This window comes from Sesamum indicum, linkage group LG10, assembly GCF_026168435.1.
Source record: "Sesamum indicum cultivar Baizhima isolate 11 linkage group LG10, ASM2616843v1, whole genome shotgun sequence".
NCBI lineage: Eukaryota > Viridiplantae > Streptophyta > Magnoliopsida > Lamiales > Pedaliaceae > Sesamum > Sesamum indicum.
Genome location: NC_142666.1, coordinates 21,926,060 through 21,943,634, shown reverse-complemented (window position 1 = coordinate 21,943,634; position 17,575 = coordinate 21,926,060). Strand labels below are relative to the sequence as shown.

Sequence of the window (17,575 nt, the reverse complement as noted above, 5' to 3'; positions counted from 1 at the left end):
TGTACTATACACATAGTAGCTAACGTGTAGAGTAGTTAGAGTCTGTTAGTCAGCAGTTATTTAGTTCTTCTTCATTCTCTGCTCTTGTGACTGCTATTTAACAGAGCCTTCAGCTCCAGATTCAAGTAGCCATTAATTCATATTTCCTTGCTGTGCTTTCTCTCCTCTTCGTTTTTATGGAATGAACTTATAATCTGAACATGGTATGAGAGCCATCATTTTGATGGTCTCTGCATATCTTTACAATCAGTTTGTGGTTTGTTTGAATTTGTTACTGTGATGGCAAGCACTTCAACCACGGCGTAAACGATGTAACTGGAACTATTGGCTCTGGTGGCGATAGTTCGAATACCAGAGTTCAGGTATTGGATCACCCTGGGATGGTGATGATTTCTGCCCCTTTGAATGGGCGAAACTGGCTTTCTTGGAGCAGATCTGTCCGTATTCCACTGGAAGGTAGGTACAAGCTTGGTTACATTGATGGATCGTCTGCGAAACCAGCTGATGGCTCCGCCGAACTCAGACAATGGAGAATTATGGATTCTATGGTGAGAACTTGGATACTGAATACAATATCTAAGGATATTCTGAATGCTTTTTGTACGCAACTTCAGCACGTTCTCTATGGCTGGATCTAGAAGCAAGATATGGTGAGTGTGATGGACCACTCTTATATAAGATTCAACGCCAGATTAGTTCCATGTCGCAGGGTAATCTGGATGTTACTGCATATTACACAAACCTGAAGCAGCTATGGGATGATTTGGTGTGCTTGATGCCACCAGCCATGTGCACCTGTGGCAAGTGCACGTGTGGATGTAATAAGGCAAAGATTGATCAAACTGAAGCGAGCCAATTGATTCAATTCCTTATGGGATTGAACGAGTCACATGATAAAATTAGAAATCAGATTTTGGTGTTGGATCCTCTTCCCGACGTTGATAAAGCATACTTAATGGTGCTACAGGTGGAAAGATAACGGGAAGTGGACCTTGGATTTGCAGAAACTGGGGACAATGTCGCAATGCAAGTAAGGAGCTGCGAGAGTAAAGGAGTTGGACCTAGGAACTACTTAAAGAAGAAAGGTCCTACAAACAAAAGAAACTTGGTTTGTGGACACTACAACAAGCCAGGGCAAAGCAAGGACACTTACTTCAAAATCCACGGTCGACGTGATTGGTACAAAGATTTAAATGACCAGAGGTAGAACAGTGGTCTTCAGGAAGGGCGTATGCAGTCAATGAAACAACGCAACAGAGTCCCATGGACAATATAAGTGCAGCAAACCATAACTTTGTTGTAGATTTGATGGAGGCCTTAAAAATAGTGCAGAACAAGGTGCCTTATGATCCAGTAAAGGTGCACTTTGCACAGAACTAAGAGATGGCAGGTATGACATTGATTAAGATTTCTGGAGATGAAAATGTTGGTTCTTGGATAGTAGACACTGGAGCTACTAGTCATATGTGTGGTGATGTAAATTTGTTTCACTCCTTACAAAATCTTCATTCCTGCATCAATATTCATCTTCCTGATAATAGCATTGCAAAAGCTACGTAATGTGGTGATATTCATCTTTCTCCCAGCCTAACTCTCACAAATGTCCTCTTGGTTCCTAGCTTTAAACACAACCTACTTTTAGTGTCACAATTATGCCAATCTCAGTCTGTTAGTTTCCTATTTCTCACATCTTTGTGCGTCGTGCAGGACCTGAAGAATAACCATACACTCACAACAGGAAAACAGAAGGGGAGACTTTACTATTTGGATACCAATTCTTTTATTCCTACTTCTTTGTCTCAGACAATTGAGAAACATGTATCCTGTTTTTCTTCTGATATAAAACTTTATACATTGTGGCATAAGTGTCTAGGACATGCAAGTTCTCATGTGTTGAGCCACTTTCCTGTATTGAGTATCAAAGATAGCAATAATGAAGACATTTGTTGCATTTGCCCCTTGCTAAACAAGAAAGACTGGCATTTCCCCTTAGCAAATCACACTCCAATTCTCCTTTTGATCTTCTTCACATTGACATTTGGGGGGCATATAAACAAACCTCGTTAACTGGATGTCATTATGTGTTAACAATGTTGGATGATTATTCAAGAGTACCCTGGACTTTCCTTCTACAACACAAATCTCAAACCCTTCAGATCATGACATCTTTCTTTGCCCAGATATCAACACAGTTTGATACCAAAATCAAAGTGATACGATAATGGATCAGAATTCCTAGCCTCCCTTGTCAAGAATTCCTTCAGAACAATGGCATAATCCACCAAAAAAGCTGTGTCTACACACCAAAACAAAATGGTGTTGTAGAAAGGAAACATAGACACCTTTTACAAATTGCTCGAGCCCTTATGTTTGAGTCCCATTTGCCTAGGCATTTCTGGGCAGAGTCTGGCCTTACAGCAACCCACATTATCAACAAATTGCCATCCTCCACATTGAATTGGAAGTCCCCGTTCGAGCTACTACATAAAGCCTCTCCATCTTATGATAACCTTAGAACATTTGGATGTCTCTGTTTTGCTTCAAACACCTTTACTCACAAATCTAAATTCGATCAAAGAGCTTTTAGATGCATATTTCTGGGGTATGCTCATGGGCAAAAGGCCTACAAACTATATGACCTGGATAACATAGTGAGTCATATCTAGGGACGTTTTACATGAAAATGTCTTTCCATACCAAAGCTCTACTTCTATTTCAGACAGTGCTCTATCCTTGATCCTGTTATTGAGTCACATTCAGCTCATGTCCCTAGCACATCTGACTCATATCCTGATCAAATTTCATCCAATATCCCTGTTCCTACTCAATCTCTTCCACAGTCTCCCCTTAGACGGTTAACTAGACATACTAAAACCCCCGCTTGGTTAACTGATTTTCACTGTAATTCTTCTTCGGATTTTTCTATAAAGCTTTCTGATATTGCATCTCATACATAGGATTTATGGCTGCTTTATCTACTGTGCACTAACCTAAGCATTATTTGCAGGCTAAAGGTTTTTTGGAGGGGGAGAAAGCTATGCAGGATGAATTGGCACTGGAAAGAAACAATACTTGGGATATCATGGATCTTCCACCTGATAAGAAGCCAATAGGAAGCAAATGGGTATACAAAGTTAAGCTACAACCTGATGGTTCTGTAGACAGATACAAGGCAAGGTTGGTGGCTAAAGGCTACAATCAAGTCGAAGGTGTGTGGCTAAAGGCTACAATCAAGTCGAAGGTGTGGACTAATCGATAGATTTTCCCCTCGCTAAGGCTGTAACAGTCCGCTTGTTGTTGGCTGTGTGGCATCTAACAACAATTGGCCAATTCATCAGGTTGATATTAATGACACATTTTTACATGGGTTTCTTGATGAGGACATATACCTATCTGTGCCATATGGTTATTCTATTGAAGAAGGGAAGGTTCGAAAATTGAAGCGATCTTTATACGGACTGAAACAGGCCTCTAGACAATGGAATCTGGAGCTCAGTAATCAACTCATTGGCTATGGCTTTTCTCAATCATCTCACAACCATTGGTTATTTACTCAACAAACTTCTGATAACCACCTTATTCTCTTGGTGTATGTAGATGATGTACTACTAAGTGGTTCGTCTCAATTGCATATTGATAAGGTCAAGAATTTCTTACATTCAGCCTTTAAAATTAAAGATTTGGGTCCTACAAAATATTTCCTTAGATTGGAAATTGCTCGTTCTGCAGCAGGTCTCGTGTTAGTCAACATAAATACATTAGGGACATCATTCTCTATATTATTCAACATAAGTAATCAGGGACATCATTCTTGACACTGGTCTTCAAGATTTCAAGCCAGCCAAGAACCCTCTTCCTATGGGTCTGAAACTTTCTGCTCAAGACATTGTTCCTTTACAAAATTCTGAGCCTTATTGACACTTGGTGGGGCGCCTCCTATATGTAAGTTTTACTCGTCCAGACGTTTCTTTTGGCGCCCAACAATTTGTCCATCAGCCTGGCCAGATTCATATGGATTCGTACGGTATCTTAAGGGGTGCCCTGATCAGGGTTTCTTCTTTCCATCTTCCAATTCCTCTACTCTCACTGCTTACTTAGATGCGGGTTGGACAAGCTGTGTTGATTCGCGTCGCTCTTTAATTGGTTACTCAGTTTTCTTGGGGAAGGCCTTGATTTCCTGGAAAACCAAAAAGCAGACAACAGTTGCTCGTTCTACAGCAGCAGCGGAATACAGGAGTCTTGGCACTAGTGTCTGCGAGCTACATGGATTTCTTACTTGCTCAATGATCTGGGTGTTTCTGTTCCTACACCTATTCCAGTTTATTGTGACAATCAAGCCGCTATCCACATTGTTGCCAATCCCACATTCCATGAACAAACTAAACACTGAAATTGACTGTCATTTGGTGAGGGACAAGTTCAAGGCTGGTTTTGTTCTTCCATCACACATTTCTGGTAATCTCAACTTGCTGACATTTCACAAAATTACTTCCTAGTCCTGTTTTTGGTTCCTTCTTGTCCAAGCTAGGCTTGGTTTCGTTTCCCCTAGTCCATCTTGAGGGGGGATGATGAAAGATAAGCAAGCAGAGTGTAGCAACAGCAAGCAGAGCAGCAGCATTCTGGAATGTTCTTCATGATGCATGGGCTGCAATATGTCGTTGTTTTCCACTTATCTACTTTGTACATAAATCGCATTTCTTAGATTAGTTTTTATTGAGTTGATTCGGGCCTTGTCTTGTACTATACACGTGGTAGCTGATGTGTAGAGTAGTTAGAGTCTGTTAGTCTGCAGTCAGTTAGCTCTTCTTCTTTCTCAGGTCTAGTGGATTCAAGTAATGAAGAAATCCACCATTAATTCATATTTCCGTGCTGTGCTTTTTCTCCTCTGCATTTTTATGGAATCAACTTATATAATCTGAACACAATTTGCATGTCATCTATCAGAAACCAGCATTTTTTATCAGGTACTGCAATTAATCACTTAAACCTTTAAGTCACAGGATAATTATCCTGCAATCTTTTTGGCGCAGGGCTTAACACAAAGTGATCTATAAGAACTATATTCAGCATCACTTGCCAAAGAGTAATTAGTCATAAAATATGATGCTTAAGCAAACATTTGGCAACAAGCTTTATTTGATTTCACTCAAATCCTTCCAGCCCCTGCCCACCCCCCAAGAAAAGAAGAAAGAAAAGTTAAAAAACCAATAAAAAGTGCACAGTACCTCAAATAAATTTAAGACATTGGTATGTTTGATCATCTTCATGGTCGAAATCTCTCTTTTGCTCTGCAAAATTTATAAATGAAAATTTTCAACAAAAAAAAGGGAAAATCCATGAAAACAAAACTTAATCCACTCTTTTCTGTTTCAAGAATGACACTTGAGGGATATGATGACCCCAGCACACAAGTAATACTTAAAACAGCAGCTTCAATTACAGTTAACAAAATAGTTAGAATAAAGAATGAAGTAAAAAAAAAAAACAATAAACTAAGTAAAGGAGAGTAAGTACAGAACAGAGTTAAAAATTGAGATATATAAAGAGAGAAAGACCTGCTGAACCATCTAGTGACAGAGGACTCGATCACGGTCGATGATTTTAATGGCGACGGGAGCACCGGTGAGGGTGTTAGTGGCAAACTTGATCTTAGCAAAGGTGCCTTCGCCCAGGGTCCTACCGAGCTCATACTTGCCAACGCGCGTCCTCGATCGCGGCACTGAACCGCTGCTGCTCATTTCTCCTCCGTTACGTTAGAAGGAAATGTGCTGGTGGATAAGCTAAATAGTAGTAGTAGCAGCAGCAGCAGCAGCAGCTGTAGCAGTAGTAGAGTTTGGGAAGATGAAGAAGATAGAAGAGAATTGTCCTGTATTCTTTTTCTGGGTGACGGTCAAACTCAAATCATTTGTAATAAGAGGTAATTTTTCTTTTTTAATCTCTGATGGAGCGGAGGTGAATTCAATTGGCATTAGGTAAGGTCAGTGGGGACACCGAAGGAATTTTGCATCAAACAAAAATCCAGTCTTTCCTCTTGCAATTCTCTCCTCTCCAACACACACACACGCTGTCAGTCTGAGTTTCTTCATTTTTGTTGTTCACTAGAGTTCAGAACCAATCAATCCACCAACCAAATAATGAAGAAGCTGAGATGGGTGATGGATGGCGGATTCTGGGACGTGGACGTATCAACGCCGGTGACGTTGGACGGGGTGGCGCGCCCCGTCCCCGGTGAGGTCCTTCCGTTGGGATTGACTCGTGGACCAAGGCTGTCCAGGCCCAAGCAGATTGATTTCTTCCAGCGTTTCATGGCGATGCCCTTCGTCCCCTCATTTTCCAATTCCCTCTCTCTCCAACGAGTCCTATCTCTCCCTCTTCCCTCCTTTGCCCGCGAAACCTGGTACTCCTGCTTTCCCCTATTTCCACCATGACCTCTATTAGAAAGCAATTCAGTTAGGTTTTAAAGAAACTAAGGAATGAAATAAATGTCCAAATTAGTGAATATTCTTCAGTTAAGTTTTTCCTTCTCTCCTCTTCCTCAAGATCAATGAAAACGAAATGCTTTGTTTTACCTCACCGGACCAAGATCCTCTTAGAAATATATATATATATATATATATATATATAATGAATCAAACTACTGGATCCACAGGGATTTTTGTAATTGGCTGTTGATATCATTAAGTCGTGCAGGTTTTCAACATTGCTTGGACAGTTCGATGTGCAGAAGTTTGTTACTTCTCTCAGAAGGAATGGGTTAAGACAAGAATCAGATGCGTCCTCTTTGCAAAGTATTTGGAGACACCTTTCAGACCCAAATTTGTATGCCCTCAATTTCTCTTCCGAATGGTTGTTAACACCTGAAGATACAATGCTACTTAGCTTGGAAGCACATGCTGATGACAAGACTCCTAGAAAGAAGGCAGTACTTCATCACAAGGCAAGCTAGCATGAAAGTAACTTCTAGTCAAATTCTTATTCAACATTTTAGTTGTTATCAGCCTCTTTCATCTCTTATATCTGTTTATTGTTGAGTGTGGTCATTGTTTTGATTCTGGTGCAAGCTGTATCTTTCTTGAGTCGTGTAATTTCTTTCGCTTCTTATACCTTTTTGTTCTCCCATTTTTATGATTGCGATAAAGATTTGAATCTTGACTCTATCCCATGATCTGTAGTCTCGGCATGACAACTAGAGACATTTGTTCTGGCAGTTTCCCCATCATAATCTCACTTTGGAGGCAACTTCGCCAGCACTTTTTGTTGACCATCTTGGTAATTACTGGGATGTTCCGTTCACATGGGCCTTGGATCTTGCATCAGTGGCTTCTGATTCCGGTACTAGCTGTCATTTCTGCATCAACCATACTGTAGGTTCACCCAAACAATGTGAAGAGCACCCTATGAGCTCAGAACCTCCTAGTTTACTTCCTGGATTGTGCGCCAAATGCGCTGTTTCAGTCAAGAAAAATTTTGACATATGGAGGAGTGAGGCACCAAAGATAAAAATGGTGCAACCATATGATATATTTCTCTCCAACCCTCATATTTCAGCATCAGCAACCCTGGGTAATCACAGTTTTGTTGCATTAGACATTGTACTATGTTAGTAATCTTGATTTATATGATTTGATTTTGGTTGAAGGAAAACACTGATTGCAAGTTTACCATGGGGAAGCAGGTTTATTCTTATTTAGTGTGTTAGGTTTGATAAATAAAAATGAGATATGTTGGTTGCTGATGGCCTGGAGTACCCACTTGTTTATTATTTATTTTCTTTTCCTGTTTACCTAAATGAATGCAAGGTTTTGGTCTGCATTTAAATTATGTAACCTCATGGAATTACTGAAGAAAACATGTGCGCATACTTGATTATGCTGGCCCTGGTATGGAGTATGAAGTTAAAATATGTGGGTGCTTCTCTTGAATCAAACCAATAGTTGGATTATTTAGTCTGTTATACATCCATCTCTCATGCTTAATGGCCCTGTCTTTGTGAGTCATTCACCTATTATTTTTGTCCTCTTAAATTCTGATAATTATTTATATTATATTTTTAATTGTAGGTACTGTAGTCACTGCATCTCTTGGAGATAAATCGCTCAGAGCCCATACAAAAGATGAGTCATTTGGGTTTCGAGCCAAAGGAGCAAATTCTGCAATTTTAGCTGATCTTTTTGCAACTGCATCCCTCTCTTTTCAGCACGGACATTTCCAAAAGCGGTTTTTGGACCTTACTCGCTTTTACACACGGTTAGATATTCCATTGGGGTTAAAGTTCCTAGTTGGTGCCTCTCAGGTGGCATTTGACCTTTACAATTCTAAAGCACCAAGTATTGAAGCAGTTCAGGCAATTTGTCCTACTGCCAGCCTTTTGATTCAGCAGCAGGTACTCTTTATCGTAAAGTTAATCTTCAATCAATTGGTATATCGACATTAAAAATGTGCTATCTCTCCAGATCCATTCTCTCCCTCTCCCCTCTCTGCTTGCGGTACCTTGTAGTCCTTTACATGTTATTACTAGGAGATGTAGGCCTTGCTTGATTTGGGCTCTTCATAAATGTAGATAGCGGGACCTTTCAGCTTCAGAGTTGATGCTGGAGTGAGCCTTAATCTAAAGAAAGAATGGTACTTCAATGTGAATGACCCTGTAGTTGCTGTTGAATATGCCTTGCAAGTTCTTGGTTCAGCAAAAGCTCTAGCTTGGTACTCCCCGAAACAAAGAGAATTCATGATAGAATTACGGTTCGTTGAGACCTAAAGCTAAAATGGACAATTTTGTGTGCAAGTAGTTTTCCTGTTTCACTTTTAATAAGGTGTAATGGGTGCTCAAAATTGAGATTAAGTTTGGCTTCTTTAGACCACGTACAATGATGAGAGGCCATCAGCATGGCTCTAACCATGTACGACTAACATAACATATAGAAGAATTATGTTTGAAGATGCAAGGAGGCTGGAGGTCAGCGATTTCTTGTGGGAGCCCAACTGCAAAATCAAATTCGCCCTTGTCAGTAGTAGACAGTAACGTTTTTATTTTCTTTCTTTTTTTCTTTTTTTCTTTTTTTGGTTAGTAACTAGACATTATATAATTCTACTAGTATTTAAATTTTATTGAAGCACATAATTTTTTTTCTATATAATAAAGTTTGTCATTGCCTTACGACTTTAAATATCAATAAAAATGACCATACTACATGGAACACAAATATTAATTTGTGTGGAGTTGCATGGAAATAATATTTTAAAGAGGCGCGATTGAGTAGTTAATTCGACATGAATTGTAAAGTTAATTAAAAGCTATTAATTGAAGGGTATTTTTGATATTATAATAATTTGGTGTAATGATATTAAAACTATCAATTTGAGTCTAAAAAACCCCTTTTTTTTTATAATAATACTAGCCGTCATAATATGCTGCCATTATGTGTATATAATAATTAATTTTTTATATTATAAAATATATTATAAATAAGAATAAAACAGATAAACTAATAACTAACATTTTAAAAAATATACAGAAAGAAACAAACAACACAATAAAAGAATTGGTGTAGGATTTTTTTTAAATAAAAAAAGTATATACAACTAATTTTTAGATATAATTATGATATGACATATTTAAAAATTAGTGCGGCGAAGTCACTAACCATTATTTATGAGTGTAGAAGATCTTTCTTTTTATACTAACTGTTATGGCATATTGTGCTTATAATAAATAATCTTCACATTTTAATATATATTAAATCAGAGTAATAATATATGAACCAACATTATATTAAAAAAAGCAAGAAAGAAAAAAAATTAATTTATCAGTTAATATAAAATTTGAAAATTTGAATAAGTTAATTATCTTATCAATTAAAGGGCACTTTTTGCATATAAAAAATTAATACGGCAATAATATTAACGTATATGTATGAGTGTATGGTCCTTTTTATATTAGTATAGATAGATAAATGAAGAGTGCCATCACCTCAAGTCAAAAGAATTTTTTTTTTTTTCATTGAAACCACCGGGGGGGTGGGGGGAGTCCTTCTTTATTAAAATAAAAGGTGAACAAATTTACAGCGGGGAGTTCTGATACCCTATCATTTTTAAAAAAAGTTATAAAATCAGGAGTATTACTCCCTTACAAATATTCGTCTAAAGTATAAACGAAAAGTACTACTCCCTTACAATAAATCACAAAAACATAAATAAAAAATACTACTCCTTTTAAGTCAAGTCAAAAGAAAATAATATCAATAGATTGCAAATACCTTGCCAATTTTCGAAATTGGGACGGCAAATGGCACAAGAATCTAGGCAGGCAAACTAGTGGTGATTACCTTACGACTTCTTGGGATATAAGTCCAACTAATTACCTCGATCTGAATGAGTGAAATTAGTTTGCAGAAAAATGTTAGATTAGCTAAAATGCTTTTTAAATAAAATCCTTCAATGTTTTTAAGTTAGAATTGAGCTCAAAGTCATAGAAATTACAGACTGTGATCTGATAGTAATTAAGGATGTATCTTGTGAAAATGGATCAATTAATATTTATAGAAGCTTATGTATCATAGTCCGTATAGGTTACGTGTCGTTTAAATAATTATCGAATGGTTCAAAATCAATGATTGACAATTCTAATCATTGAGTTGGATAAATTAAGTACAACTCAACACATTTAAAAAAGTTCGAACCCTTGAAGTATTTTGAATTTTTCTCCTCAAATAAATTCTTTGGGGCTTATTAATTGCATTCTTCCCATCAAATTTACATTTTGATATTGACACGTGTTCATCCTATAACGCACGCATTATTTTAGGTGATATTTTTTTTATTAACTATAATGGGTATCTTATAACACTTGATGATTCTATCAAATGAATGGTTACTCCAAACTATCCACTTGCCAATTTGGATTGATAGAAGAAATTGCAAAGTCCTCCCTCTGCAAATATCCATCTCCAATTGTGCTACAAAAATGTACGAATTAATGATGTATGTTTCGTTCCACGGTTGCAAGAACAAATATTTTTCAATGGTGGAATAAAAATGCTTTTGACTTTGATAAATATTATTTTCTATCTGAAATTTGAAAATTATGTTACATTATGTGCAAGCTGTATAATTAAAATAAGGGGAAAAATACGATTTATCTTTTATAACATGAGAAATGTGAAAAAAAAACCCTCTATGATATGTAGTTTTGTATATTCAATTATATATAATATTGATGCATGCGAATGTAGCATAAGTCCAATGAATTTTGGCTATTGTTCAGAGTTGGATTGGAATGCTTATGATCCTAAGAAAAGAAATGTGCAAATCAACATTTAGCACTCCAACGCTTAAATTAGTATTGGATTCAAGAAAAGATAAAATCAAAAAATAAATAATCATAATAAAGAATTGAGATATGCTGATTAAATAAAAAAAATATGCAAATTCGCAATTGAATGTTTGATGAAGGCTAGAAATAGTGCTTAGAGAGTCAGGGAGCCGTCTCCCGCATAGAGGACCGAACATGTATATATAGAGGAGGTGCCCCCATCTGTTGGGAATCTATCCCTTTTCTTGAATTTCAGGAGATAGGTTAAAATGGTTGGATAAGTGACAAAATGTCTCTATTCGCAATTGGATGCATCCAATTGGAGTGTCTTTCGTCGGAGGAGACCCCTCACTGGTAGAAAATTTCAACCGCCAGGGAATCCCAGACCTTGGGGAGGCCTTCCTTGTTTGGGTCGATCACTCTTGTTAGCTCATGAGGATGGGTCGAGTCCAAAGATGTCTTGGGCCTCGTCTTTTGTCCTGGGCTGCTAGGCCCCTTGGGTTGTTGGGGTAGGTAAATTAGGCGACCCTGGGCCTTGTTGCTCTTTTTTTGAGTTGAGCCTTCTCAAATTATGCACGTCAAATATATATAATTTAAATTGTATACTTACTTAAACCTAAATCGTTGATTCAAATTAAACAAAATCCAAAATGTTGATTGATTAGTTAAATTTGGACCATAAATTAAAATCAAGATTCAATAATTTTAAACAAAAATGCAATTGTTAATTTTAAATTAAAAAGTAAATAAAGAAATCGTGCATGTAAACCACTAAATGCGTTTGGGGTATATTTGCTTCATTTCAACAAACGTAGGGTGATAATTTACTTTTTTCTTAACAATAATTTTTTTTTTCGCTCATTTTCTGCATCAAGGGGTAAATAGCATTTAACCAATTAAAATTATCATAAACCATAAGTGAATATTGCCTATATGATATTTTTACATATTAACAAAATTAATTATGTAGTAACGTCTACAAAATAATTTATGATTGATTTAAAGGATTAAATGACATATAATTTATTTACATATACAAAAATATTGTGGGAATGCAGGATCTACTTATAATCCCAAATAATTTATTACTTGTATGATTGTAAATGCAAGTGCCATATATGTTATCATAATTTCTTTGAAAAATTCTTAATTATTACGTTTATGTATGAACTTTTTTTTCTCTTCTAATTCATATATTATTACTATCTATGGTTTTGTTGATCCTCATTGAATCAAGAAAAAAGAAAAAGAAATAGAATAGCGTTACGCATTGGATGAAGGAACCAACGGTTCAGATTAGTCATACGTGATGATACCAGTTAAAACTAGCTAGTTGCCCCCCATCCCCGCCCCCCATCCAAAGGGTCCTCCTCCTCTCTCCCGAAACCCTTGCCCTGGCCCTGACCCTGACCCTGAGCATGCACATTGCGCAAGCTTAATTTCACCAGAGGCTACTGTAATTCTTTACGTGGAAGGTAAACCCTTGGTTCTCTTAATTCACTCCAGCAGAGAGAAAATTCTAAAGGAATTACCTCCCAAACTTTGCAAAATTTTCTTATTTTTCGTTTTCTTTTTCCCGGTGATTTGGTGTTTTAAGCACCAAGGTACATCTTTTCACTCTACTTCTTATCGGTTTTGGATTTTCGCTTGTTTATTTATTTGTTTCTACTGCCCTTTGTAGATTTCTTGAATATTTACTCTTAGGGATTCTCTTTCGCTGACCGTTTTGCCTCTTCTCTTTTGGTAATGTTATCGTTTCTTGTTGCTTTTCTGAGTTTCGTTGTCAAGATATGTGCTTTCGTTATTTTACTTCGTATGTAATTAACCGGTCCTATAAACTATTGCCCGCTTGCCCGTGTAGTTGATTCAATTTTAATCTTTTGGCCTTCTGGTGATGGCCACTAAGAAAATCATAGCCATATGCCAATCTGGAGGGGAATTTTTGACAAATAAAGATGATGGCTCTTTATTTTATACTGGAGGCGAAGCTTATGCTCTGGACCTCGATCATCAGACCCAGTTGAAAGATTTCAAGCATGAACTTGCCGAAACCTTTCAATGCAGTGCAGACGCAATGGCAATCAAGTATTTTCTTCCTGGAAACAGGAAGACTTTGATTACCATATCCAAGGATAAGGATCTCAAGCGCATGGTTAACTTCTTCAAGGACTCTGATCAAGTTGAGGTCTTCGTAATTGCTGAAGAAGCTGCTGCTCGAAATATGTCCAACATGCCTGCTAGTAGGTATTTCTCAGAATCATGCTTTCTATTCCTATATCTTTTCTTTGCTGTTGCTCAACCTCTTAAGCCTTTCTATTATAGGAAATTGTCGCAGATGTCATTTGTTTTAATTACTTTTAAATGGTGAAGCTCTACTCTTGAAGTAACTGTTTTGACCGACATGAATCCTTTCTAAACTGTCCTGCTCACTAACCGTTAATGAGGCATACAGTTAATCTACTATTTTCCAATTCCTCTCATGTTATTGAAAAGTAAACCCAACTAGCCTAACCGGTGGTTTTATAATATTTTATGTCGAGCTAGCTAAAGGAAGTTGAAACTAGTTCTTGTGATTGTATCCCTTCTAGTGTGTGAAAGCTTGTTTGCCACCTTATTATCATGAACCAGTAGAGAGTTACATTTGTAATATGAGTGCTATGTTGTTTCCCTTAAATTCTTTGTAATATTGGTCTCACCATACAGGTCTAGCAGGACAACTGTGTCCGAGGCTGCAATTCCATCTGATGTACCAGTGGATTTGATGCAAACTGATGATGCAATTGTGTTGGATGAGCCTATTGAAACTACACCACTTGGTGCATGTCCATTTAGCAATGAAGAGAAGCACCGGAGAGCAGCAATTCAGTGGGAGAACATCATAACTGGTGTGGACCAAAGATTCAATACTTTTGCTGAATTTCGTGAAGCGCTGCATAAATATTCCATTGCTCATGGATTCACCTACAAATATAAGAAAAATGACAGCCATCGCGTGACTGCCAAGTGCAAAATAGAAGGATGTCCGTGGCGCATATATGCATCCAGGTTGGCTACTACTCAATTAATATGTATAAAGAAAATGAACCCCGAGCATACGTGTGAAGGGGCCACCGTTAAAGCTGGTTATAGAGCGACTAGGGGATGGATAGGAAGTATCATAAAGGAAAAACTGAAAGTTTCCCCAAATTACAAACCGAAAGATATTGCCAGTGATATCAAGCGTGATTATGGCATTCAGTTGAACTATACGCAAGCATGGCGAGCCAAGGAGATTGCAAGGGAGCAGCTTCAGGGATCTTATAAAGAGGCGTACTCACAGTTACCTTTTTTCTGTGAGAAGATAATGGAGACTAATCCAGGCAGTCTAGCTACATTCAGCACTAAGGAAGATTCGAGCTTCCGACGATTTTTTGTATCATTTCATGCCTCAATATCTGGTTTTCACCAGTGTCGTCCTCTTCTTTTTCTTGATAGCACTCTCCTTTACTCGAAATATCAAGGAACTTTATTAGCTGCAACAGCTGCAGATGGAAATGATGATTTTTTCCCTGTAGCTTTTGCTGTGGTAGATGAAGAGACCGAGGAAAACTGGCATTGGTTTCTGTCACAACTGAAATCCGCTCTCTCAACATCAGAGCAAATTACTTTTGTTTCTGACTTCCAGAAAGGCATAAGAGAGTCCTTGCTTGATATATTTGGCAAGGAGTGCTATCACGGTTACTGTTTACGGTGTCTTGCAGAGAAGCTTAATAAAGATCTTAAAGGACAATTTTCTCATGATGCGAGACGCCTCATGGTTCAAGATTTCTATGCTGCTGCCTATGCACCAAAACTTGAGATGTTCGAGAGGTGTGTTGAAAACATAAAAGCTATCTCAGTTGAGGCTTATAATTGGGTTGTTAACAGTGAGCCAGATCACTGGGCCAATGCATTTTTCGGTGGGGCTAGATATAACCATATGACATCAAACTTTGGCCAACAGTTCTACAGTTGGGTGTCTGAGGTGGATGAGTTGCCTATAACTCAGATGGTAGATGTGTTGCGTGGCAAGATTATGGAATTGATATATAGGCGACGACTTGAATCCAGTCAATGGGTAACAAGGTTGACACCTTTTATGGAGGATAAACTTCAGCATGAGATATCAAAAGCAAGATCACTTCAAGTGTTACTCTCGCATGGTAGTACATTTGAGGTCCGTGGTGAATCAGTTGACATAGTTGACATTGATCACTGGGACTGTAGTTGCAAGGGGTGGCAGCTCAGTGGATTGCCTTGCTGCCATGCTATTGCTGTTCTTGAATGCCTTGGCCGGAGCCTTTATGATTATTGCTCTAGATTCTTCATGACTGACAGCTACCGCTCAACTTATACAGAGTCAATCAATCCCATGCCAAATGTGGAGAAACCAGAAAGAAGTGAGCTGCAGGAAGCAACTATTGTAACTCCTCCACCTACAAAACGACCACCAGGGCGACCAAAATTGAAATTGGTTGAATCCGTGGATATCATTAAACGTCAGCTCCAGTGTAGTAAGTGCAAAGGCCTGGGCCACAATAAGAAAACATGCAAGTAAGTATTTATAACCACTCTCTTGGAAGGGTGTGATTAAGTAGTGTAAATCGAGTGTTGGCTGATATTTTAAGTTTCATGTCGTTGGTAGTTTCCTCTAGTCCTACTTCATTATACGGTGATGTTTATTTTCCAAGAAATTTCACATTTCATCACTGGAAGTTAATGGTTAACTCTGTTGATATTTGGCAACTGGTGTTTATAAGTGTATTGTTTTGATCCATTACTAATATTTAAATACAAGCATTCTTGTGCAAATTCTTTCTATTCGCTTCTCCAAATTCGGTCATGTCTGGTACTAAGACCCATTTTTATGTGATATACTCCCTATAATTCATGTGTGTTGCATATGTTTTACAATAGTCATATAACCGTGACCTAAATGGAAAAGGTAAAGAATGACCTCCCAAGTACACGCATTGCAATATGTTCAAAGTTCCAAATCAAGAAAACAAATGAGAAGTTTTTGCTTGGTTCGTGTACGCCCAAAAGAATCATGCTTAGCCTTAGGGGATATTTTGTTTCACCGCTATACTTGGTATGAAGTGAGATGGTCTTTTTACCACTTGCTTATTTCTATAATTAAATAGTTATTTTCAGTTGTTAGAAAACCTTAATTGTCTTTTGGTATTGAGATGTATATCAATTCTGAGCTTGTACCCATGGGACTATTATATTGTTATTTTTATTCTGTATTTTTTGGCATCATGTTCCTCTGTACTGAGTAGAAACATTGTTCTTCTTTTCCTTTTTCTCCTACATTTGGTTCTTTGAACAGCAAGGTGAACGGGATAGAGGCACCAGAGACTCCTGTCTTGACAAGGGTGGCCATTGAAGAACCAGAAGGAAGCACTTGAGTTGTTACCACCCATTGCAATGTGAACTTGGGTCTTGTTCTTTGTTACCAAAGGACATTGGATGCTTTAAGATAGTTCTCTGGAAATGAGAAACGCTCATTTTACTGGATTAGTAAGGGAATTTTCTTAGTTATAATCTTTGGGTTTCCCCTTGAATATGAACTAGATTACTCTGTTCCATAAAAGAGAGTTGATTATTATTGTTTATTTATTTTTAAAGGAGAGAAAGAGAGAGGCTACAGCCTAAAGAAATTGACAGGCTAAATAAAGATTCGACCTAACAAAGTACAGGCTACAGCCTGTCCGAATTTCATTTTGGGAGGAATTGACATCAACTCCTACTTAAATTGTTTTAAATTTTATAAATATATTTAAATTAATTGAGAATATTCCCAGTTCATCATCATCAAAAAGCAAATTTGCCAGTCAGTCTCTATGTAATACTTTTAAAGATAATATCACTCCCCCGTCTCAGAACTCCCCTTATTGTTTGATTTCATTACATATAATTTTTTGTAATTTAAAAATTTTATTTCTATTATTTTTAAAGATTGGTTTCATCTCACAAATAAGTTCATTAATAGAAAACTATCAAATGTGTTGATAGTAATAATAAAATAGAATAAAAATTTATATTTTTTATTGATTTATTAAAAATTTATTATAAGTTAAATAAATATTTATATGATTAAATTATTTTTATATATCTATAATAAATTAATAAATAAGTTAATTAAGAGTAAATATTAATTTTTAGTAATATAAAAAAATTCAGCATTTTTTAATTAACAGTTAGATCTACTTATTAGATCAAAGTAAATTATAAACATATTAAATG

At 37.1% G+C, this 17,575-nt stretch overlaps 3 protein-coding genes across 6 annotated transcripts; all 3 read left to right on the top strand.

The window, feature by feature from the left end:
- Nucleotides 1-380: 380 nt before the first annotated feature.
- LOC148786789 (uncharacterized) lies at nucleotides 381-979 on the top strand. Its single transcript, XM_088886266.1, has 2 exons — nucleotides 381-548; nucleotides 692-979. Exons 1-2 carry the CDS (start codon nucleotides 381-383, stop codon nucleotides 977-979), a joined length of 456 nt encoding a protein of 151 aa, XP_088742392.1.
- Nucleotides 980-5,541: 4,562 nt separating this feature from the next.
- Nucleotides 5,542-9,154, top strand: PDE320 (pigment defective 320). Its single transcript, XM_020699452.2, has 6 exons — nucleotides 5,542-5,917; nucleotides 6,103-6,397; nucleotides 6,691-6,937; nucleotides 7,209-7,563; nucleotides 8,061-8,383; nucleotides 8,561-9,154. Exons 1-6 carry the CDS (start codon nucleotides 5,842-5,844, stop codon nucleotides 8,753-8,755), a joined length of 1,491 nt encoding a protein of 496 aa, XP_020555111.1. The 5' UTR covers nucleotides 5,542-5,841; the 3' UTR covers nucleotides 8,756-9,154.
- A 3,477-nt stretch (nucleotides 9,155-12,631) lies between these two features.
- LOC105178831 (uncharacterized) lies at nucleotides 12,632-16,944 on the top strand. Of its 4 annotated transcripts, none has more exons than XM_011102366.3 (5): nucleotides 12,633-12,783; nucleotides 12,990-13,051; nucleotides 13,170-13,552; nucleotides 14,012-15,880; nucleotides 16,659-16,944. In XM_011102366.3, the coding sequence occupies exons 3-5, from the start codon at nucleotides 13,203-13,205 to the stop codon at nucleotides 16,735-16,737; spliced, it is 2,298 nt and encodes a 765-aa protein (XP_011100668.1). In that variant the 5' UTR covers nucleotides 12,633-12,783; nucleotides 12,990-13,051; nucleotides 13,170-13,202; the 3' UTR covers nucleotides 16,738-16,944. The 4 variants fall into 4 exon arrangements, with proteins under 4 accessions (XP_011100669.1, XP_011100668.1, XP_020555114.1 ...); XM_020699455.2 differs by having other exon boundaries at nucleotides 12,645-12,912; XM_011102367.3 differs by lacking the exon at nucleotides 12,990-13,051 and having other exon boundaries at nucleotides 12,632-12,783.
- The last annotated feature ends 631 nt before the right edge of the window (nucleotides 16,945-17,575 follow it).